The 23530-nt window shown below is 47.0% G+C and overlaps 1 protein-coding gene across 1 annotated transcript in view; it reads right to left on the bottom strand.

The window, feature by feature from the left end:
• ALDH1A3 (aldehyde dehydrogenase 1 family member A3) overlaps positions 1–9188 on the bottom strand; it is a 37656-nt gene extending 28468 nt beyond the window's left edge. The window contains exons 1-3 of the mRNA XM_053581848.1: positions 8897–9188; positions 3516–3620; positions 1150–1290 (exon numbers count right to left, since the gene is read on the bottom strand). Of these exons, the coding sequence (XP_053437823.1) occupies positions 1150–1290; positions 3516–3620; positions 8897–8995 (345 nt within the window). The 5' untranslated portion in view covers positions 8996–9188. The remainder of the gene's footprint in view (positions 1–1149; positions 1291–3515; positions 3621–8896) is intronic.
• Positions 9189–23530: the final 14342 nt, after the last annotated feature.

Raw genomic sequence — 23530 nt, 5'->3', positions numbered from 1 at the left:
CAGGGGATGCTAAGGATCCCAAAGCCTGATGGCCCCATGATGTCCTCGAATCTCCCTGCCAAGACCAAAGGAAGGCCTGAGGATCCTCTTGAATAAGGAACTAAGGTATGTAGAAATGACCGGCCAGCAGGGCATGCAGCAAGGACGAGAGCCCAGGCCTCCACACAGCTATTATTAATAATTGCTAACATCTATTTAGTGCTTCCTACATGTCAGGGACTCTATTATGACTTTGACATGGATTGTTCTCACAATATTTAGATAACATTTTTATGAAGAAATAAATCTCAGAGAGGTTAAGCAATTTGTTCAAAGCCACACAGCTAATAATTGGCAGAGGTGGGATTTGAACCTCTGTCTTTCATACTCTGAGATTTCCTATAACAAGAGTATAATGCCCTTACCACTGCTCCACACACACTGAAAAAGCCAGTTTGGCAGCTTGAGGGTTGAGGCTGGCTTTCTTCACAGGAAGAAACCAGAGGCTGCTCAGAGAGAAGTGCTTACCCAGGAGGGAGCTACCGTAACCTGGTGAACATGTCAGACTGGGGAGGAGGGAAGGTCCTCCCAGTCAGGGGTGATATAGGAATAACTTTAGGTCATATAGGCACAATTTTTTCTACACTAAATGGTGGTATTTATTTCCATCTGTAGTTAAAAAAATAAAACCACACAGGGTGGCACCTGTGGCTCAGAGGAGTAGGGTGCCGGCTCCATATACCGGAGGTGGCAGGTTCAAACCCGGCCCCGGCCAAAAACTGCAAAAAAAAAATAATAATAATAAAACCAACACATTAAACCGGTGATATCATAAATATTGGTACTGACGATGAGGCAAAACTTAAGTCTAACAGGCAGTTAATATAAAAAAGGGGGAAAAAGAGTTAAGTATGTGTGTGAATGTCCCAAGTCTGAGAACCACGATGTTGCTGAACTTCTTACAGGCAACTTCTTGGTCATAAGCTGAGCTGAAAGGGACTTCAGAAGGAAAGGGATGCAACCCAGGGACACAGACACCTGCCTACCACCTGAGCGCTTATCTCAAAAGACAGAACAGACCCACAGTCACACAAAACCACACCCCACAGGAGACTGGACTCTCTGTGAGGCTGGCTCACCCCATACCAGCCCCCATGTGCGTGTACTCACGGCCAGGATAGCACGGTCCCTCTCTACAAGGTCAGCCAGTTGGTGCAGCAGGCGGCCGCGGCTAAGAGCGTCCATCTGGCGCCATGGTGAGCCCCTCTGGAAGGCGGCCTGTGCGGCCTCCACAGCCCTGTCCACGTCAAGCTGAGCGACCAAAACAACAGAGAAAGGATGTCTTTTGATATGACTGCAAGTTGGGACCACCCGGCTGTCAGTTACAGAGAACAGTAGGGTAGTACCTCTGTCTTGGGGTACAGCCAAGGAAGCAGGGGTAGCAGACAGGCTGCAAGCTGCAGCAAGGTTTTAAACCACATGAATGCCTGGGGGCTTACAAGTGATTTCTTTCTTCTTTATGTCTTAAATCTTTTTTGGGTTTTCTACAGTGGCCAGGCATATCAATGTTCCTTCTGATTATAAAAAGCATTTAAAACTAGTTTATAAAAGATCATTTTTCAAAGCAAAAAATAAAACAAAATCCAAATCCCCCCCAAAAAAAAAAAAACAAAACAAAAAACTAGTTTATAAGGTCACTGAGTTTGAGTATTTTTCCTGATGACCCAAGTATGAAAAGATTTTCTATTCACTAGCTCAGTTTGAACTCACACAAGCCTGCTGTGCACAAAGTAGGTGAGCAGTGTCTATCTTGGCATTTTATTTCCTCTGGGAACTGTGGCCCCAGAGTGAGAATAGGCAGGTGGGGGGAGGTTCATGTGCACTGCAGAACTGACCACAGTGGAACACCCCACAGATAGGGAGGTGCGGGGATTACCCTGGAGGCCTTTTTTTCTCCCTTCAGCCTCACCTACTCCATGGGGGCAGAACTGGATCTTTTGTGCACTCATAAATAATTGCCCCACAGCCTTCTTTTTAAAAAGAAAGAAGTGAAAACTATTTAGAGTAGAGGTGTTCTTTCTTATTCCTTGGACAAGGCTTATTCCCTGGGTTTTGAGGCTCTGGTTGTTGATGGGATTTGCTCATCTCAAAAACCCCTCTGTACCTCTCTCTCTGGGGAGATGCAGCAATTAATGGACACCAGATATCAGTCAGGAGGGACCCTCACTGAGATTCTGGGTTTCTAGAGCAGCGGTTCTCAATCTGTGGGTTGAGACCCCTTTGTAACAATGAAAATATATCACAGCATTAGAAAGGTTGAGAACTACTGCTCTAGAACTTGCTTGGCGATGAGCAGAAGCTTTGGCAGGGGAGATGTTGGGACACAGAATTCCTTGTTCCAGGCTCTGGGGTGGAGACCAGGATCTCTCCAGCTACAGGGGTGGGGTGGCCTCTGTCTCCAAGTCCTCAGAGTAATCACCCAACCAAGGTAAAAACTCAAGCCTGGGGAAAGGATCTCAAATGACTCCCCACCACCAACATCTGTTTGGGGCCCTTGGCAATCTTCAAGTGGGAATCCCATTCTGCATCACACCTTCCTTCCAATGCTGTCATATTTTGGTATGAGCGCCTCTGTGCTTTCTTTGTACTCAGAACTTAGCATGGGTGCCTGAGGAAGGTCTGTACAGGCAGGGCCACTGTGCACTACATACTTATATGAAACTCACGGGGAGGATAAAACCCAAGCCCAAACTCTGCACACATCCATAGCCTCCATAGTGGAGGTGGGTGTTCTCCATTCACCTGCCCAGCCAGAGCCTGCCTTCTATGCCTGCGCCAACATCAACAATACACGGGTTAAGAGCGTAGGTCCAGCGCCCCAGTGCTTGAGGGGCGGTTTACCTCTTCCTTCTCTCCACGGGAAACCTTTCCTCCAGTGACAATGACATTCAAAGCAGACTTTATGGTCTTGAAATGTATAAAGGACACATCCAGAAGTCTCTTTGCTTCTATGTCATAATACAGACCCTGCACTAGCAAATAGGGATATAAAGACAATAGCTTTCCACGAACTGGTGGTTATGTGATATTATTACTTCCCCCACCCCATCACTTGGGTAGCAAGTCTTTTTTCCTTCAAGTCTATTTTTTTTTTAAAGTGTCTCCTGCCAGAATGCTGCACTTGGTGAAACACACCAGCTGGAAATGCTTTCTGGAAAGATTCTTTAATGCCTTCAAGTTCAAATAATTGATAAAAACCTTTCCTTTAGCCATGTGACAAGGATAGCTGAGGTCATCCTTGTAGATGGAAAAACATCTATCAAAGGAGAGCGACTTTCTGCAGAGGATCGTCCATAATCAATCCCATTCTGGGCCCTGCGTTTGAGGAGCACAGGCCAACTCGCGCAGCTACCCTGAGGGTGGGCCAGCGCTGAGAGCCACGCCAAACCACTTCCTTATCTTTTGGTTATCTATAATTGAATTACGCAAAGGCAAAAAAAAAAAGGAAAGAAGAAAAAAAAAAGAAAAGAACCCACCTTATCTCCTTCTTCCACATCACATATTTTCTCTAGAGTTGAAGGGTTATATGTGGCAAACTTTTTTCCACTCTTGGATTCATGCCATTCATTGTTGATAAATATCTAACCAGGAAAGGAAGTGCGACGAATTAGGTTTAAATCAAAGTCATATAATTTCAACATGCTGAAGACCTTAGGTAATGTCTTGTCTGCCATCTTCCCCATTGCTCCCCTGCACCCCCTCGATGTTTTACAGATGAGACCTGGGGTGGGGCGGGGGGAGACATGACCAACAGATCAGAGAGAGACTCAGGATTACAATTCAAGTTGTTGTGACAATAAAACTAAAGTCATTTAGAGTTTTATCTCGATGGTTCTTACTATTAGCATTAACATGGATTCATGGATTCTGGGCATTAGATCCTACTTCCCCATAGACTTTTGGGGGAGTTTAAATAGCTTTATATACAAGGTGTCCATAAATTCGTGCGCAATTTAAAATAGACAACTATTTAAAATTGCACACGAACTTTATGGATACCCTGTGTAGAGTCTTAAAAGCAGTCTGCCTTCCCCTGAAAGGTAAGTAAGTGCTGAGCACTCCCTTCCTCCTCCCTACAAGATTGCCAAGGAACCTGGTTTATAGGAAGATCACACTATCACCCTTCAGTATTTTTTAATGCACATCAGCATACCCCTCCTTTGCATTCCCTATAAAAAGTATATTTTCCTATTGGGTTTGAGAAAAGCCAGTGTTGGAATACAAAATTAAATATCTGTGTTAGAAAATTTCCAGGTTACATTAAGAGATATGATAAATAACAGTTTATACCTCGGAACCTAAGAAATAACCCATAAAAATCCCTTTACTGAAACTTCAATTATCCAAAACACAGCTGAGATTAAGAATGTTAAAGAAAAAAAGATGTCATGAACAAACTAAAAAGAATGAACAAAGTCCATGCACTGAAATGTAGGTATCATTTACCGTTAGTTTATGCTAAGCTCTAACCACCTTAGAAGCACCGCATTAAAAGAGAGCACTTTTGGAAAAGAACTAGGAACAGAGGAGGCAGTCGATACACAAAACACATTCTGACAGCAGGGAGGTCCAGTTATCCAGGGAGAAGACAGACAACCTGCTGCACCAGCTTGGGGCGGCTTTGTCATCACAGCCCATCATGGCATCAGGAAGACCCCAGTTACAAAAATGACTAACACACATTTCCACCAAATAAGATGCCATCAATAATTTCTTAGTACAGAAATTAGTTTATCAGTTTCCATTTCAATATCTATATGTAATAGCATAACTGGCTCTATTTTGTGTTTCTTCAAATTATTTAAAGGAAAAACTGCATCTCTCAAGGGCTAATTGCAATTATTGTGAAACCGATTCATACGGAACATTTGACTCCCCAATTGAGGACAGATGAGAGAAGGAAGTTGTCTCCTAAGAGTATGTCTTGGCTACATTCTTGTGTAGGGCTCTCTCCACACCTTATCGGGAAGGAAGGAAGGAAGCACACCCTGCGTCAGGTGGGGACCAGGCAGAGAAGGCAGGCTCTGGATGGCAGGTGAGTGGAGGGTACCTGCCTCCAGTGCTGAGAGTATCCATCACCATCGGGACGAGCCCATCTAGCTTCTGGAAGCTCAGAGCCTTCAACGTGAGGCTGGGCCCCTAGGGAAGTGCATGAGGAAAAGGCCAGGCTACAATTACAGGTTTATTCTTCCAGCTGAAACCAAACCCAAGAGTTCACTTTTGCCATCCAGCAAGTCATCACTTGGTAACAGAGAGAAATTAATAAGTGGGGAAGAGGAGTTAAGTTAGTGTGGGGAGGAAAGTGCAGCCAGGCCAGGAGGCCCATTTGTAGAAAGATGGAATTTCGTGGGTTAGATAATAGAGACTGTCAGTGAAAATTGCTGATTCTAGGCCCTTCCTGGTATCAATTCCAAGGGGGAGGGAAAATGAGAAGGTGGTAGAAATGAATATAAATAAGAGGGCTGGAAACAGATTGCAATGATCCGATGTCTGCTATGCTTCATCTCCAAGCATGTTCTTCCAAAGAAAAAATTATTTGGTTGTTCATGACATTGATCCGCAGTCCTTTCTAACCAGCAAGGTTAGAAAATTCACTGTTTGATTCTAACCATATTTTCCCATCACAATGTTTCTAATTTACCAATTTTTTTCTTTATACCACACTAGTAAATTTTTTCTTTATTTCTTTTTCTTTTCTTTCTTTTTTTTTTTTTAAGATAAGGTTTCACTCTATTGCTGGGGAGAGTGCAGTGGCATCATCATAGCTCACTGCAACCTCAGACTCCTGGGTGCAAAGCAATCCTCCTGCCTCAGTTTCTGGAGCAGCAGGAACTAGCGCCCCATGCCACCATACCCAGCTAATTTTTTTTTATTTTTTGTAGAGATGGGATTTTTTTTTTTTTTTGCAGTTTATGGCTGGGGCTGGGTTTGAACCCGCCACCTGCAGCATATGGGGCTGGCACCCTACTCCTTTGAGCCACAGGCGCTGCCCAAGATGGGATTCTTGCAATGTGGCTTAGGCTGGTCTCAAACTCCTGGCCTCAAGCAATCTTCTTCCCTCATCCTCCCACAGCGGCATTAGCGGTATGAGCCACCACACCAGACCTAGTAAATAATTTTGTAACTGGTTTCTACTATTGATTTTTTTCTCCATTAAAACAAAACAAAAACACAAATGTAAGGAAAGGGTTGTTGAATGTGAATGTGGCCTACGGATTATGCTGGCTGTATTGTTTAAACTCCAAATCAGGACAAAAGGTCTAGAAAGGAATTGTTGCCCTTTACTTATGAATTGGTATAAAACAAACCTTACAGAAGTATAAAATGAAACTACATTGAGCTCTAGACAGAATTCACATTTTGCCAAAGGTACAGAATGACATGGAGTCAGAAGGTGTCTGGGGCAGAGGCAAAGATGGCAGTCTTATCAGTGAACTGTGTTGATGCCATTTCTGGTAACTTCCATTGGATGTCAGGCTACTCAGCTAAACTCAAAAGGAATATGTTTTTGGAAAGGGAGATTTGGGGGAATTTTATTTTTCATAAAAAGGATAATAAAAACCTGTGTTTTAATGAACCAGAAAACCTTAAATTAGGAGAATCTCTGCTACTGGAAGAAATTTTCTAAGAAAGAGGCTCTCTACACTGGAGGGGGCTTCTACCTTCTGAGATCTGTGTGGGCATGTTAGAGGGGCCGGTCCCTCTCCAGAATCACACAGCTCAACCCTATAGGACTCAATGGCAAAATCTAAGGACAAATGAAGGAGTTTTGACAAAGTTATCCTGGAAGTTGGACCACTCTGGGAAATGGCTCCAGTCAGGCCAGGGCTCCTTCGACCCATCTCTGGTGTGTCTCCCATTAGCGAGAAGCAACATGACTCAGTGTTGAAAACTGAGCAGACCATTGCTAGCTCTCCTGATCCACCCGCTCAACGGCTCCAGGCCTCAGCTCTGAACTTCAGTTCCTCGGTCTTCTCCCCTTGGCAGGGACCTTCCTGTGCCTCTCTAGCCAAGGCTCCAGGAGTGCTGAGTGCCTGGGTGCCCATCCTCAGGCACACAGGCGGCTGGGGCCCGTAAGTGCTATAGGGAGGCCTCTCCAGAGATGGGTGGGAACCAAGGACACAGCAGGCAGTGCAAGATGAGGAGGGTGAGGAGGGTGTGATCTGGTATTAGCCAGCTGGAGCCCTCATCTCCTGGGCTTATCTACTACCTTTCTTAGCTTCAATTCTATGCTCTTTCCATTAAAGCAGCAAGAGGTGGGTGGCACCCCCATGGCAAGAGTCACTCATTGCTCCACAACCTTCTAAGGGCTACATTTATACTTTTAAAGGGTCCTAAAGAATCATAGAGAAGGAAAGAAACATTTCCTATGTGGCCAAATTGCTCTGATAGGACTCAAAAATGGAAAAAGCAAAAGGACAATGATATATTTATTTTCTGGTTTCTATAGTATTACAAACCCCTATACAACCAACATAAAACAAATGAACAAAAACCCCACAACCACCACAGACCAAAGCCAAGCTCTGTAGGGTTAGGGTCTCAAAAATTAAAATGCTATTCTCACTGTTCCCAGAATTTGTGTTGGAGTTTTCGCTCTGAAGCCGATACCACTAGGAAAATTACATTAAAAATAATTTCCTGCATTTACAGTGAGTGTCTCTGTTGATTACAGAGACTTCTGAAAATAGTTAATTTAAATGTCATGTGATCAGAGCGTAGCCGACATTGGGAATTAAGTGCCAAGAGACCAGGGTCCAAAGGCCACACATAACGCCCCGAAACTCTCTCTGCTTGATTAAAACTATCTGAGAAAGATAATTGCTACTTCTGAAAGTAAAATTGATGACAGAATTTTCTAAGTGCTGTGTCTGCAGCAGACTGGGGATATGGATGAAGTGGCAAAAACAACAAAGCCAAAGTTGGGAAAAGCGAAGCCAGTGGCGCCCGGCCTGTGCCCTAAGTGCCCCATACCCAGCCCAAGGCGGGCAGCGCCCGCAAACAGCCTGGGGTGTGCTAGGTCTCCTAGTCTTCCTCAGCAGCAGCTCTGAGGCCTCCCGTCTTCCTTCCTCCCTTCTGCCCCAGGCAGGTGATCTCAGCGGCCTCCCAGCCCACAGCGCATAGAAGCAGGGAGCCCTGCACCTCAGCGGGGAGATGGCGGATCCGGTGCTCCGTCCTTGTCACCCGCGGTTGCCCAAGGCCCAGACCTGAGACCTTCCGGGAACGCGCTCCTCTCCTAAAAACACCAGGACCTTCTGGGCTCCAGGGCAGTTGGCTCAGCAGGCACCTTTCTATTCGCCCTAGCTCTGCTGGTAAGCTGGGGATAAGCTAAACACAGAAGATGCCAGTGCTTCTCACGTTGCTCCAAGGACCTGTTTTCCCTAGTCTCCCAACTGTGGCTCCCAGATGTGGCCGGTGCTCTGAAACCTGCTCTTGGCCTTCTCTGACCTTCCCAAAACCAGACTCCTTCGTCTCGGAAACCATGCCCAGGAGTCTGCGGGCACCGGGCGGCGTGCGAGTCAGCGCGGCACGCACCAACACTCGCGTTCAAAGAGGGCGGTGCAGGGACACGTCGGGGCTGCGCCAAGCCCGGCACCGTGTGGGCGCTGCTCGGCCTCCCTCTCTCAGCTTCGAGGCTAACAGCTCTGAGCCCCGCCGCTTGCGAGCCCGCCCAGGCTGCTCCCCGCGAAGAGTACGATTTCCAGAGGGCCAGGCCCTGGCAGGGAGTCTCAGGTCTCGGGATTGCCCGGCAGAATCCCGGTCCCCAGTCCCCAGGCCCCTCGCCCGCACCGTCCCGGGCCAAACTGCTCAGCCGCAAAGGCTGGCAGCCGTCGGGTGGGAGGGACGCCCACCTCACCTTGGTGAATTTGACCTCTAGGTTGCGGATGGGGCGCGGCAGACCAGGCGGCTTCCTGTCCGGCTGTCCGTTTTCCACGGCCCCGTTAGTGGTGGCCATGACTCCTCCGCTCACCCTGGGCCGAGTCTGCGGCGCACCGGCTCGGCCTGGGCGCTGCGCAGCTTGCTAGCAGGGTGACAGCTCCCCGCCGCTTTATGGAGCTCCCCACGCCTCTCGCCCGACGGGGCCGTCTAATTGGCTACAGGACCGGAGGAAGGGAGGGCGGGCGGCGGGAGGGAGAGGAGGGGGCCGGCCCGCCTCACCCCACCCCGCCCGCCGCTCCTGCCGGAGCCGGGCCACCTCCCGCCCCGCCCGAGCCCCGGCTGCGCCGCCCGCGTGCTGCGGACTGCCGGGGCCACAGTGCTGTGCGCTCTCCATTCCAGCAGGCTGCCCTTGGACGAGCTCCCCAAAGCTCCGCCGGGCCCCGGAAGTCCCAGGGCTCGGACGCCGGCCGGGCAGGGAGTTAGGGAGCAGGGGCCGCAGCGGCCGGCTTTCTGCCTGAAGTCGGGCGGTTCGCCCGCCGCACCTGCACGCCCCCGGCCCCACAGCTCCGCGCACTCGCCTAACCTCGGCCGGCGCGCTGCGATCCGAGAATGCGCACTCGCCCTGGGGCCTTGCGCAGTGCCTGGGGTCTGGGCTCAAGGCCGGGCGGTCCCGCGTCGCTGTGCGTGTGACTGGCCTAGGGTCCAGCCGCCCAGTCCCTGCTCACAGGACAAACGCCCGTCGCGCTCTACCTGGCCAGAGCTGGGGCAGTCAGCGAGTGCACCCTGAGCCCAGCTCACCCAGAATTTCCCCACAGCGCACGGGCTTCAACATCAAGGGGCAGAAGGCGAAAGCAAAGCTCTTACAGCGCTGCGCTCCGGAGCCGTCGCACCACCCGGCCCCTGGTCTTCACAGGCGCACCCTGCCCAGAGTCCTGAGGGAATTTTCTAAGTGCTGTGTGCGGATAAGTGGCATGAACAAAAACAGCCAAAGTTGGGGAAGCCAGTGATTCTCCCCAGCCCACGGGGAGCAGCACCCGCCAAACAGGCTGCGGTGTCCTCCCTCAGGAGACGCTCTCAATGAATTCAGGTCCCTCTGACGGTGGAAACGTCCCGTACTGATAGAGCTGTGCCAGGAAAAGGGGTCAAGCGCCCCGGCGTGGGTTGGGCTGACCGGCATTGGCAAGTCTACCCATCCACACCAGGCTCACTGACTCCGGTGAGTTCCAGAGTGAGGCCACCTCTGTTCTCAGTGGCTCCAGCCAATTCCTGGTTCCTTGTCCTCTCAGCTGGCCCCATGGCTCCCACTTAGGAAAACATCTGGGCAGATGTGTCATGCCAGGGCCCCTGGCTGGATGCTGAGCCTTAGTGTCTGAGTGTCTGGGCTCACCAGGACCCACAAGGTCTATGGACAGACCTTCCCTGTACATGGGCCAGACACCTCAGGCTAGTGGGTGGGCTGCAACTAGTGAAGTCTTTCCAGACTGAACTCCTATTTCAAGACTTCATCTGGGATCCTGGAGGGGTGAACTTATGTCACTAGGCCAGAACTTAAAAAAAAAAACCCTGAGAATTTGTAGAGGAAAATGTGTTAATGAAATAATTGCTGGATTGGAATTGTGTTCCTCTCAGGTAGGAAACAGCCTGTTTGCCTGAAGGTGAACAGCACCACTCTGCTGGTCATAAAGCTACCTGACCTCACAGCCAAAGGTGCCCTGTGACCCGAGGCGTCTGGCCAGCTGTAATGATGCCAACTGTCTCACCTGCAGCTCCCTGAGTCTGAGATCAGTGCAAAACACTCAGCCATAGGCCTCACCACAGCAGGTGGCTCCCAGAGAGCAGGTCACGAGGATGGGCCAAGCTCTTGGCTTGTCCAGACAGGCAGGCTGTACCTGTGCTTCCCTTAGCTTGCCATTTGGCAGGAGGGGTGGGGGCAACATGCTCTTCTCCCATTTTACGGGTGAGTAAACAGAGGCATGCAGATACTTGTCCCAGGCATCACCATCAGTAGAGGAACCAAGGCCAGAGTGTGTGGGATTGGGTGGTGCAGCACATTCTTCCATCTTATTTTTATCAAGGTGAGTGCCTGTGTCCTGTGGTGGCCCCATGTCTCTGGGGCCTCACGGGGTATAGTGAAGGTACCAGGTGCTTTGCAGGTACAAAGGTAGTGGCACCTCCGGCTGTGCTTTTCCAAGGAATCAAATCACAAAGCCCTGGTTTCAATGATGGTGACAAAAGAGGATAGGAAGGAGGAGGACTTATTTTTTCTCACAGTTACTGGGTATCTGGGAGTGGGGTGGGTTCCCTGAGCACCGGAAGTGGCGGAGAAGCTGCTTCTGACCACGTTGCTGAACTGATCCTAGCTAGGTACCCTGGGACTGATGCTTGAGCTTTCCAAACTTCAGTTTTCTTTTCTGCAATCTCCTTCCCACTCACTGTATGGTATTTGGGGAGTTTCAAACGAGATAATGCCTGAAGGAGTACTTTATAAACTCCGAAGTGCTCTGTATATGTTGGTGCTTAAGTTTCCTAGTCTTCATGGAGACTGGTTCCTTTCAGGAGCTTTTCGTCTCGGAAATCAGCAAGTTCCCTTCACCTCTCTCTGGCTTGTAGGAGCTCTCTGAGTTCTTCTGCTAATTTCGTTGTGAAAAAAAACATTTTTATTTCATATTCAGGTCTGCAGTGCTCCCAAGCATGGAGTGAGATGAATGGCCTGGATGGGCTGCTTGTCTTCTTGTCAAATCATGTTGAGGGCTTGTTCGTTTGATAAACACACAGTAAAAATAAGCATGACTGGAAGGCTAAGACAAAATGGAAGTTGAGGAATCTCCCCCTAAACTCAACCTGATTCCATTTTTAAACCTATAAGCATTTGTGTGCGACATGGAGATGTGTAGTAAATGTAATTAATAATGATGATGACAGTAATGACGCCCCCATTTAGTTTTACTGTATTTCAAGTCTGGTACCTGAGCCTCACTGAGGGCTGCCCAGGTCTGCTAAGGGCCCTTACTGTCCCCAGAGTCCATCCAGGCCGTTCACCTCACTCCATGCCTGGAGCTGAGGCCAGTATCCAGGATGCAGATATGTGATCTGATCACAGGCTCTTTCAGTAGGGATGGTTCGCTGATGAAAGGAAGCTAATAGAGACCAGCCCACTAGGCAGCTCTGAGGTAGGATTTTTGGTGATTCAGGGCAGATGATCTAACATAAGTTTTCTTGGTTATAAAATGGAGTGACATATGTCCCTGAGGTGACTTCACTGTGGTATTAACTCCCTGCTGGTATCAATGAAGTAGATTCCATGTGAATCACCCACTGATATCTCAGCTTGACTTGAATAGAGAACTGCTTACATTTTAGGCTCACTATAAAGTAAGATCTTTCAAGCCTGCTCTACACTGCAGCACTATTCTGTCCTCAGGGAACATGCAAACAAATGTGTTCCCCTATGAGTTTACTTCGGTGGTTATACCAGAGGCAGGAGCACCCCAGGCTGAAGGAAGGTGAGCTGGTAGACACACAACCAAGGCAAAGAGAAAGGAGCTACCATACCTATCACTAGCCTTCTTTCTGCTGCTTTCTCTTTATCCCTGCTGGTCCTTTCTGGCCCTGATGGAAGGTGCTCCACATACTATGTTATTTTGATGTAAATCAGATTTAGACAGGCCAGAAGGAAAATAGAGAACTAATTACATAAAACCAAAGAGGATACATCACAATATTTGGGTGTCAGGCCTTTCTCATGCACATAGCCTGACAGTTCATGGCTGCTAGAGCTTTCCTCTTAGTCTGCCTTCTAGAGGTTGAGAGTTGTGACAAGGCCAGGAGAGAGCATGGTGGATAGGGTAGAGACAGCTGGTTGAGCACCAAATTCTTTTCTTTCTTGCCAGTGGAACTCCATATTATTGAAGGCAGCAATATGCTTTGATAAAACATATTTCCAGGTCCCTTTTGCAGACCGGAGTGGTTGAAGAGATACGTGTACAAGGCAAAGTCTTTGGTTTAGGTTTCCTGAGAAGCTCTTTACATGAGGCTCAGTCCTAAGAGAGGCTCTTCATTCCTGCTGCTTGGAACACAGACCTGATGATTTGGTCTCTGACAGCCATCTTGCAACCATAATATAATTCTGAAATGGAAGTTACATGGTAACCAAGTTGGAACGGCCACATAGGAAGGGTTTAGGTACTGATAACCCTGGAACCAGACTTTCAGCCCTGGATTTTCTTTCTTTCTTTTATTTTCCATGTGAGCAAAGGGTAAATTCTGGTATTAAACCTACCATTTTGGTTTTCTCTTATATATGATTGAACTTAATCTTAAGCAATATAGCTGGCTGTTGGCCATCACTATGACAGGAAAATCAAACTTCTAAGCTGAAGTGGAATAATTACGTTATTTTTGTATAAAATACCAACACATTAAAAAAACTTTTTCTGATCACCATCTTACCGTGTCTACTATTTTGACTTTAATCAAATGCCCCAGACATGTTGTGCTCAGGTTTATAGTTTTCTAAAAAAAATGTTAAAGACAAAAACTAACCCTAGGATGAAGCTAGCTCATTGATTCATTCAAAGTTTTAGTTGCCAAAATTGGATGGTGAGGTCCTACTAGGGAAGAGAATCTCTGTGATAACCCTCCCCAATGGAGGTATGAGGGTAGCTGGCATTTTGTGGTGCCCATGGGTGTCAATTGTGCCCTTGAATCTACTGAAGAAGGTATCAGCACTCAGAGAGCTGATATGACTGTACAGGTCCCCATGCCTGGAAGATGCTTGGCCAGGCCAGTGTACTATCCAAGTAGCAAGAAATCAGGTTCCTAGTTTTGAAGAATAGAAAAGGTAACCCTATATAATCACTGCATGTCCCTCATAATTCTCCACACTTTTCAACACCACCCCTAGACATTCTTAGTGACATGATAAGTAGTTTTCAAATTTTCCAAACTGTTCAAAATTCAAGGACTCTGAATTTAGAACCAAGCTTGAATCTTGAGTTCAATTTACTCCTGACAAAACTTACTTCCTGGTTAAAAGGAAAATTATTTAAGACTTATAAAAGAAAGAGTTCAGGGCGGCACCTGTGGCTCAGCGGGTAGGGCGCCGGCCCCACATGCCGAGGGTGGTGGGTTCAAACCCGGCCCCAGCCAAACTGCAACAACAAAAAAATAGCCGGGTGTTGTGGCGGGCACCTATAATCCCAGCTACTTGGGAGGCTGAGGCAAGAGAATCGCCTAAGCCTAGGAGTTGGAGGTTGCTGTGAGCTGTGTGACGCCACGGCACTCTACCAAGGGCGATAAAGTGAGACTCTGTCTCTACAAAAAAAAAAAAAAAGAAAGAGTTCAAGGGTGGCACCTGTGGCTCAAAGGAGTAGGGCACCGGCCCCATATGCCAGAGGTGGCGGGTTCAAGCCCAGCCCCGGCCAAAAACTGCAAAAAAAAAAAGACATGAAAGGAAAGAGTTCAAGAAGATTCTTGGACACAAAGTGGCTCTCACTACACAATTGTGCTGAGTTAAGCCTAAGTGAATCAGAAACATACATATTAAATGTCCCTTGAAATTCACATGGGTATAAAAATGTGGAAAAGGGGACTTAGCAAAATGCATTTTGCCAAACCTAAAATGTTTGAAAAATAATTTGAGTGTGTTAACATTTGGCGACTTACTCTTGAGTTCATCTATACTAATCCCACAGTGAGAAGACTTTCCCCTTGCCCGTGAACTGGGACACCCCTCTCTGTAAAGGAGCATCAGTTACCAAAGAATCTGGCCTTGGATTTTTGCCACTATTGGAATCTCTTGGGGGTGGAGACCAGGGTAGGGGATGGAGAGGTTGTTAAAATCTGTGTTTCACGGGCGGCGCCTGTGGCTCAGTCGGTAGGGCGCCGGCCCCATATACGGAGGGTGGCAGGTTCGGACCCGCCCCGGCCAAACTGCAACCAAAAAATAGCCGGGCGTTGTGGCGGGCGCCTGTAGTCCCAGCTACTCGGGAGACTGAGGCAAGAGAATGCTTAAGCCCAGGAGTTGGAGGTTGCTGTGAGCTGTGTGAGGCCACGGCACTCTACCGAGGGCCATAAAGTGACTCTGTCTCTACAAAAAAAAAAAAAATCTGTGTTTCACAAGATTGCCTAGGGATTCTCTTATAGTTGTGTCTTTGTGGTGAGAGTTACTCAGGCAGCACTTTTGAGTTTCCATGGTAATCAGAGAGTCTCTATAAAGCACATCATGTCCTTTCATATGTTTAAGTATAACATACAGGGGCGGCGCCTGTGGCTCAGTTGGTAAGGCGCCGGCCCCATATATGGAGGGTGGCGGGTTCAAACTCGGCCCCGGCCAAACTGCAACAAAAAAATAGCCGGGCGTTGTGGCGGGCGCCTGTAGTCCCAGCTACTCAGGAGGCTGAGGCAAGAGAATCGCTGAAGCCCGGGAGTTGGAAGTTGCTGTGAGCCGTGTGATGCCACGGCACTCTACCGAGGGCTATAAAGTGAGACTGTCTCTATAAAAAAAAAAAAAAAAGAATAACATACAGGGCAGCACCTGTAGCTCAGTGAGTAGGGTGCCAGACCCATATGCCAAGGGTGGCGGGTTCAAACCCGGCCCCGGCCAAACTGCAACAAAAAAATATAGCCAGGCGTTGTGGCAGGTGCCTGTAGTCCCAGCTACTCAGGAGGCTGAGGCAAGAGAATCTCCTAAGCCCAGGAGTTGGAGGTTCCTGTGAGCTGTGTGATGCCAGGGCACTCTACCGAGGGCCATAAAGTGAGACTCTGTCTCTACAAAAAAAAAAAATAATAAAATAATAGCATACAAGAAGCCTATTTATGTGTATTTTCATCTAATTTTTTCATATGGCATTGTGGTGATCCTAAAACATCCACCCACCCCCAGGGGAATAGACTAATTAGTGACTTATAGCATTTTCAATTTTATAATGGTTTTCATCATTTTGTATGTCTGAAAATATTAAGTTTGTATTGTACTATGTAATATAATGTGATATAATATGTATTATTGCAAACATAATTTATCAATTAAGAGACAATGGATCGGATATGGTGTATTTTTCACCATTGATAATAAATAAGCATAAAAATCAGGAACAAATCAGATATTATAGGATTTATGCAGCTGAAATGTGCATCTCATAATTTCTATGGGTACTTTGGCTATTAGGAACTTTAGCCCATCTTTTATCCCAGGAAGTAGCAAGTAGTTGCACCTGTTCACAAGGTCCAGCAATTCCACTGCACTTTTCCTGTTGGCCACTAGATGTCATGATACCAAATTAAGTAGGAAGTTGCCACTAAAGTTTGGTCTACTGAGAGCTTTTCAAAACTTTTAAATTAACCTGGATGGAGTTGAAACACATTCTTCTTAGAAAAGTATCACAAGAATGGAGAAGCAAGAATCCAATGTACTAAATTCCAATATGAAGACAATTGATGACTAGTACATTGTGGGAGGTGGGGGAAGGAACGAGCAGAAAGGGGGAAGGAGGGAGGGGTAGGGGTATCATGGTGCGTGGCACACCTCTTGGAGGTGGGACACAATTATAAGAGGGACTTTACCTAACAAACGCAATCAGTGTAACCTGTTTCTCTGTACCCTCAATGAATCCTCAATAATTAAAAAAAATTTTTTTTTAATAAACAGCAGTGCAAAAGCTTGTTGACTGTAGAGTGCCCCAAACTTCATTTGTATCTTAGACACAATGATAGAACTGGTGATTAGTGCCCAGGCTATCCCACAAAAGCCTGCTTATTTCATCATGAGCTTAAAATGAGTTCCTGTTGATCAGAAAGATGTGGGTGCCACTCTCAAACTAGGCAGAACGTGGACCTGGAATGATCTTCTCAAGCTTCCACTTCCTTTCTGAAAACTAGAGTATGATTCCTGCCCAGTAAGGGGGTTATTCTAGCTAGAATGCAGGTATGACATACCAAGCACATTTGCAATAAAGATGGTCAAGATGTCACAACTGCCTGAGTCTTGATGAGGCCAACAGGAAGTACCCAGGGCCCTGTACTGCCTGTCTTTGGCTGTCAGGCATCACTCCCACCTGGCTGTTCTACTGGGACCTGGGTGCCCTCTTGATACCCATGCCCTCCTTTTCCTCTCACAGGAAAGACAACCAAGGACCCTCTAATGGAAGTTTTCCAAGAGATTGAAAAAGGGTAAATATGAAAGAGCCTAGGAGGTCAGCCTTTCATGCAGACAGATTGGAAAGGACTCCTGCTAGGGCTTTACCAGCCTCAGCATTTAAACTCCCTTGTTCTCAGATTCCTTGTCTGTAAGAAGACCTGATGGTACCTGCTTTACAGGGCAAGAAATTTAAGAGAGATAACTGATGTTACAGGGCCAGTCCTGTTTATGTCACCTGAGACTCCCTTGCTAGGGAGACAGACTCCAGTCCCTTCCACCAGCCCTAGCCAAGAAACTTGCAGTGACATGGGAAGATTCTCAACCCTTCTAGAACCTTCTTCTGATCTTCTTTCTCATTGATGTTGCAGGGTTTTCAGTGGCTCCAGATTCCCAGGGACAAAGACCCTTCTTTTGTTGACCTCAGGCCCCGTTACCCCAGTGCACATCCACCTCACTTACATTTATTTTTCACTTTCTACATTACAGACTCTTCCTGGGTTCCTCCTAGAAATCTTTCTGGCTTTGAACTTCTGAAATCTCAACTTATTTTTCTCTCTCTTGTTTATTAGCTGTGTATCAGGGCTATTTCTTCTCAGTCTGTTTTTGTTTCTTCCCTATGATACCTCTAGATTGGGCACTGGCACCACGTAGGGAAAGATCCTGACTTATCAGAATGTCTTGATTGATTAGCTATGTCTGACATGGGCACAAGATGCAGGCAAGCCCTACAACTCAGCCTTCTTAATCTACTGCAACATGAGCAGGAGTCACCTGGATCTTGTTAACTGGTAGGTTTGAGTCACAGGTCTGGTATGGGGCTCAAGATTCTGCCCTTCTAACAAGCTAGAAACAGATATCTAAGACACGTCCTCTCTAGATTCGCAGCATCAACATCTCCTGGGATCCTGTTAGAAATGTAGACTCTCAGGTCCCTGCCCTGGAACTACTAAGATGGAATCCATGATTGATAAGAGCTCCACCCAGGAGCTTAAAATGGACACTATGGTGTGAGAAGGGATGCCAGGCTCTGGTCTGGCTAATACCTGGCCCACATGAAAAGCATCCCTCACTCCACCACCACCCACCTTGTCAGAATGGCTAAAATGGGTCCTTTTTCTCTTTCTGGTTCTCTATTTATTTTCAGAGTGAAGATGTCATCATGTGCCACTGTAAACCCAAGGAAAGTCTAATACCTGTCCCAGCCAAGATCCTAACTGCCTACTCTATTTGGAGGCTCCTTACAACTATCCCAAAGGGAGTGGCTTTTTGGCATTTTAATCAACACAGTTTTACAAGAGCAAAGTCTAGAAAAATGGGGCAGTACAATGAAGGAGAGGTTATACTTTCATTACATTGAATACAACTTGCCCTTTTTAACTGATCTCCTTTAACTGAATTCTGGGACATGGGAAAGGTAGGCTTAATGGGCTGGGCAAAGACTCCATGGAAGAATGTGGGCTGTCAGTGCACCACAGGAATTGGGCCTTGTGCCCACAAGAGGGAATGAGATAGGTACCAGGCCATGAGCTCCACTTTGGGACATGAGAATAGCTGAGGTGGGACATCAAAGGGACAAGAGTGGACAGTGGAGAGTTGCAGGCAATAGGAAGGCAGAACCAGGGGAGAGAATCAAGTCTCAGGCCAGTGGCTGTGGGTATTCTTAGGTGGCCAGCCCAGCAGTGGCTCAGGCTCCTTCATGAGAGCATCAACTTTAGGTGTTGTGTGTATTCCAACTCATGGGGTAGCGACATTGTAATATAGATATGATTTTATAGACACATGATTATATAGATTTCATGATAGTGTATGAGTAGATCTGAAGTAAATGCATAAGAACTAATGGTCCTTCCAGAACAAATTATAATTATGCATTTACTTGTGTAGTCATTCATTTGACATTGCCCTTCTTCACTAGACTATGCTCCCATTTATGTGAAGGAAGAGGGATTAAATAGCCAGTTCCAGTCACCCACCCCAGTTCCAGCACTTGCCTCTAACACTTGGGGTACCTAGGAGAGGTCTCTAACCTTCATTTTCCTCCTTTGTAAAGAGGGTGGTTTGTCAGCTTGCAGCTTTGGAGCTGCCTGAGGCTCCAGTGCTGGGCTGGTCTGAAAATGGGCCTCTCCAGGTGACAGTACTTGTGGCGAGTCAGGCTGAATGTGTAGTCACCCTTTATCTTCTCAAGGAGGGGCTCTCCAAGGCCACAGTGCATTTACAGGCCAATGTCAGGGTTGTTTTTGCTCCCAGTGGAATAGAATGAAATTTTTCTGAGACACCTGCACAAAGGCTGGAATAGAAATATTGTCTAAAGTGGAATTAACTCAAGTATGAGGAATGAGCAAGAAACTGAAGGAATGTGGCATGGTACCATACCACTCTCCTGCCCGATTCCTAATCCCTTTTCACTTCTTTCATTCTCTATTTTTTTTTTTTTTCACTGTGTCACCCAGGCTGGAGTATAGTAGCACAATCATAACTCACCATAGCTTTGAACTCCTGGGCTCAGTGTCTTCCTGCCTTGGCCTCCCAAATTGCTGGGATTACAGTTATAAACCACTGCATGTAGACTAATTTTTAATTTTATTTATTTATTTTTTGGGGGACAGAGTCTCACTTTGTTGCCCTCGGTTAGAGTGCCATAGCATCACAGCTCATAGCAACCTCCAGCTGTTGGGCTTAGGTGATTCTCTTGCCTCAGTCTCCCAAGTAGCTGGGACTACAGGCACCTGCCACAGCACCCGGCTATTATTTTGTTGCAGTTTGGCCAGGGCCAGGTTTGAACCTGCCACCATCGGTAGATGGGGCCAGCGCCCTACTCACTGAGCCACAGGCGCCACCTTTAATTTTTTTTTAGAGAAAAGGTCTCACTATGTTGCACAGGCTGGTCTGGAACTCCTGGGCTCAAGCAATTCTTCCCACCTTGGCCTCTCAAATTGCTGAGATTACAGTCATAAGTGAGCCACTATGCCAAGCCCCTTCCCAATTTGCATCAATCCCCCAAACCCCTGACCCCGGCTGGCCAGACCTCCCAGAAGTGACTTTGGCCTCTGGGCCACATCTGTGCTATACTGAGTGCCCACCTTGTGTCAGCAGCTTTACAAGGTGTCTTTCTGTTCCTGAAGGACAGTCATCTCATTTTCACCTCAGGCCCTTTGCGATTGCAGTTGCCTCTGCCTGGAACAGGCTCTTGCTCAGATCTTTGCATGACTGATCTCTTTTCATGAAGAGTCTCAGCTCAAATCTGTCTGGAGCAGCATCCTCACCCTTCCCTCACAGCGTCCTGATCTACTGTCCCTATGGCGCTGATTTGGCACTGATTATGCCTTTCCTATGGACTCTGGCTTCTAGAACACAAGAGCATGGCTGCAGGGGCCTCACAGTAGCTGCCAGGTGGTGTCATTAATCCAGGGTGGCTTGGTACTGCATATCTCAAGGTGCCCCCAAAATATTCAAAATGTAAATAGTCATTTATATAGTTGGTACATTCACGAAGTGGAAGTTGGATAGTTTGTTAGTAAGTCTGAAGTGAACACATATACCATTTCTAGAGCAAATTAAAATGAGGTGTTGGGTTGAAGTAATGAAAAACAAGTTCTGCTTGTTTTTCCACCCATGCCCGGAACGTTTATAGAAAAAATAACATTATCAATGCTTGACCTGTAGATCTGGTGCCAACCATAAAGATCTCCAAAACCCATCTCTTTATTTTACAGGCAAAGAAACTCTTCACCAGTAAGACAAGCCACAGGGTGAGGTGTGACCCAACTAGGACCTCAGAGCCTGGGCCACCTGACTCCTATCCAGGCCTATGCCCAAGTGCCCTCTTGATTTGTTATTTTGTAAGAAGCAGAATCCAGAATGAAGTGGACTTCTGGAAAGCCAAAGGCTTTTACTCTCTGGAACAACAATTTTTACGAGCTAAGAACCATGACTACATGAGTATAGGGAAGATTTTTTTTTTAAAAGAAGGAAATGTCCAAGGCATTTTTAATGTGTGCTTTAAAGGTGAACAACTCCTAAGGGGGTCACCTTCAAATTCTGGAAGGGCTGAAAATAGGTCAGAATTCAGATGATGCTCCCTAGTATCTTTTCTGCAGGTTTGGACACATAATAACGGCCACCAACCTGTTAGAGGTATTAGCGGTCCCTGCCAAAGGTGGTTTAGAGAAGCATCCACACGCCCAAACTGTCTCCTTCCATCCTGCACTGGGGGTCAGGAAGCTGCATGGTCAGGCTACATGGCACTCCCCCGTGGGGCTATTATATTTGGGGTGTTGATTTTCAAGAGGGGAAACATTTTCAGGGGTGTCCTACCGTTTTTTCCTCTGGTGCACATTGGAAAAATAAGAGTTGTCTTGGTACACACATTAAATACACAAACATTAACGAAAGCTGATTAGTGAACAAAAAAATCCATGCATACTTTTTGTGATATCTGACACCACAGATAAACAAAAAAGTCCTCACAAAAACCAGCATGCAGTCTGTGAGCTGAAGGTTGGGCACCCCTGTTTTAAGTGATGCTTTTGTAAAAAAAAATACTTCGTAGCCACCATGAGCTAGTCTGCAGAGCTATTTCTATTCAGCCCTTAAATAGGAACTAATAGACAAACTTACTTTTTCTTCCTAAATTGTGAGTTTATTATCCATTATGTGCATTAAATATAAAAATGCTTGAGGTAAGAGGTCTGGTCCACCATTGTCTGTGACTGCTATTTCTTACCTACACACAGGCCTCCCTCATCTTTAAAGTAATCTAGCAACTTCCATTTGTTAACCTTTGTGATTGAAGGAGCTCATTTTTGGTAACTTTCCCAATCCACAAAACCAATCCCATTTTAAGGTGGAAACATACAGTGTAACAATGGCATCACTGTTTTTTTGTTGGTGACGTGAAAATGTTTAAGCTTGACCCTAACACCAGCTGCTTTTGAAAGGTACTGCCTTGTACAAAATAACAAACCAAATCCCAAACTGTCTGTTTATGGTTATTACGGTTCACTTCATTAAGCCATAACTCTGATTACATTCTTTCTCCTGCCCTACCCTGAAGGCTGAGCTCTGAGGCCAGGGGGCTGGCCTGCTCTTCTCTGGGAACTGTGTATCCAAAACCATATTTGAGTGAAATAGATGAGGGTTGGACAAAGGTCTCAAAGAGGACCTTACCTAAGAGGCTTCTCTGGGACCTGGAGTCATGCTCCTCCACCCTGGGCACCTAGTCTCTTGAGGCCTTTGGTTCCTCTTGCACTGCAGAGATTCAATTGGGGAAGTCCTGGTTGAAGAGGTAAGGTGCATGTGGGAGGCTGCTTCAATCTGGGGTAATGATGCACAGGCAGACATATTTTTTTTTTTTTTTCGAGATAAAGTCTCACTATGTTGCCCTCAGTAGAGTGCTGCGAAATCACGGCTCACAGCCACCTCAAACTCTTGGGCTTAAGAGATTCTCTTGCCTCAGCCTGTAGCTAGGACTACAGGCACCTGCCACGATGCCCACCTATTTTTTTGTTGCAGTTGTCATTGTTGTTTAGCTGGTCCAGGCCTCAGTGTATGTAGACATCTTAAAAGAACGGGATGGAGTGAACAGAAGAGCCCACGGCTGGGAAGGGAGTGTGGACGGGGATCCCTGACATGCCGTGTGCCCTCTCCTCTGTCAAGCCACCCTTCATTTTGATGATATTCTCCCATGGCCCCCTCCACTGCTATAAATGACAGACACAAAGCATCTGGATGGACGACCATCCCCAACCCCATGCATGCAGCCCTTGACAGTGTGTGCTGTGTGCCTTGAGTGCACCTTCAGGGGAATCCCTTAACTCAAGAGGCTAATGAGAAAGATGAAGGCAGGCAGGCTGGGGAGGTGGGGTATCCTGGGTTCACCCTCATCCTCAATGGGGTGGGGTCTTGCGAAAGCCTGTTGGCCTATAAAATTCAATCACACTTACTTGTGGGTACAGTGGTGAGGTCCCAAAGTCGGCCCCTGTGAATGGCATCCCTTGGTATTCAGACGCTAACTCTAGGCCCTGCTGATGCCTTAATTCCAGAACATGCTGAATGATGCTGGGCCAGTTCAGGGCTTGAGCCTTACGTCAGCCAGCAGCTCCTGCCTCCATAAGTTTGGAGGCCTGAGCCTCCATGTAAGAAGTTCTGGTATCTCTCTGGACAGACCACTTAGAGAAGCCACATGGAGAGGAAAAGGATCTGAGACCCTCCGAGAAAGACTGACCCAGTTGCTCCAATGCCGTGGCTGATTTTGGCCTCCCAGATGTTCCTGCCAGGTTCCAGGCAGGTGAATGCAGTCACTTTGGATGTCCCACCCCAGCTGCCACCCAACCGTAGCTGGATGAGAGACTCCAAATGAGACCAGCAGAGGGATCCTCTAGCTGAGCCCCAGTCAACCCTTAGAATCATGAGAAATTTAAAAAATTCCTGTTGTTTTAAGCCCTAAGGTTGGAGGCAGTTTGCTATGCAGCAATA

This window comes from Nycticebus coucang, chromosome 2 (genome assembly GCF_027406575.1).
Source record: "Nycticebus coucang isolate mNycCou1 chromosome 2, mNycCou1.pri, whole genome shotgun sequence".
Classification (NCBI taxonomy): domain Eukaryota; kingdom Metazoa; phylum Chordata; class Mammalia; order Primates; family Lorisidae; genus Nycticebus; species Nycticebus coucang.
Note: the sequence above shows the minus strand (reverse complement) of the source record. Positions and strands in the feature narration are given on the sequence as shown.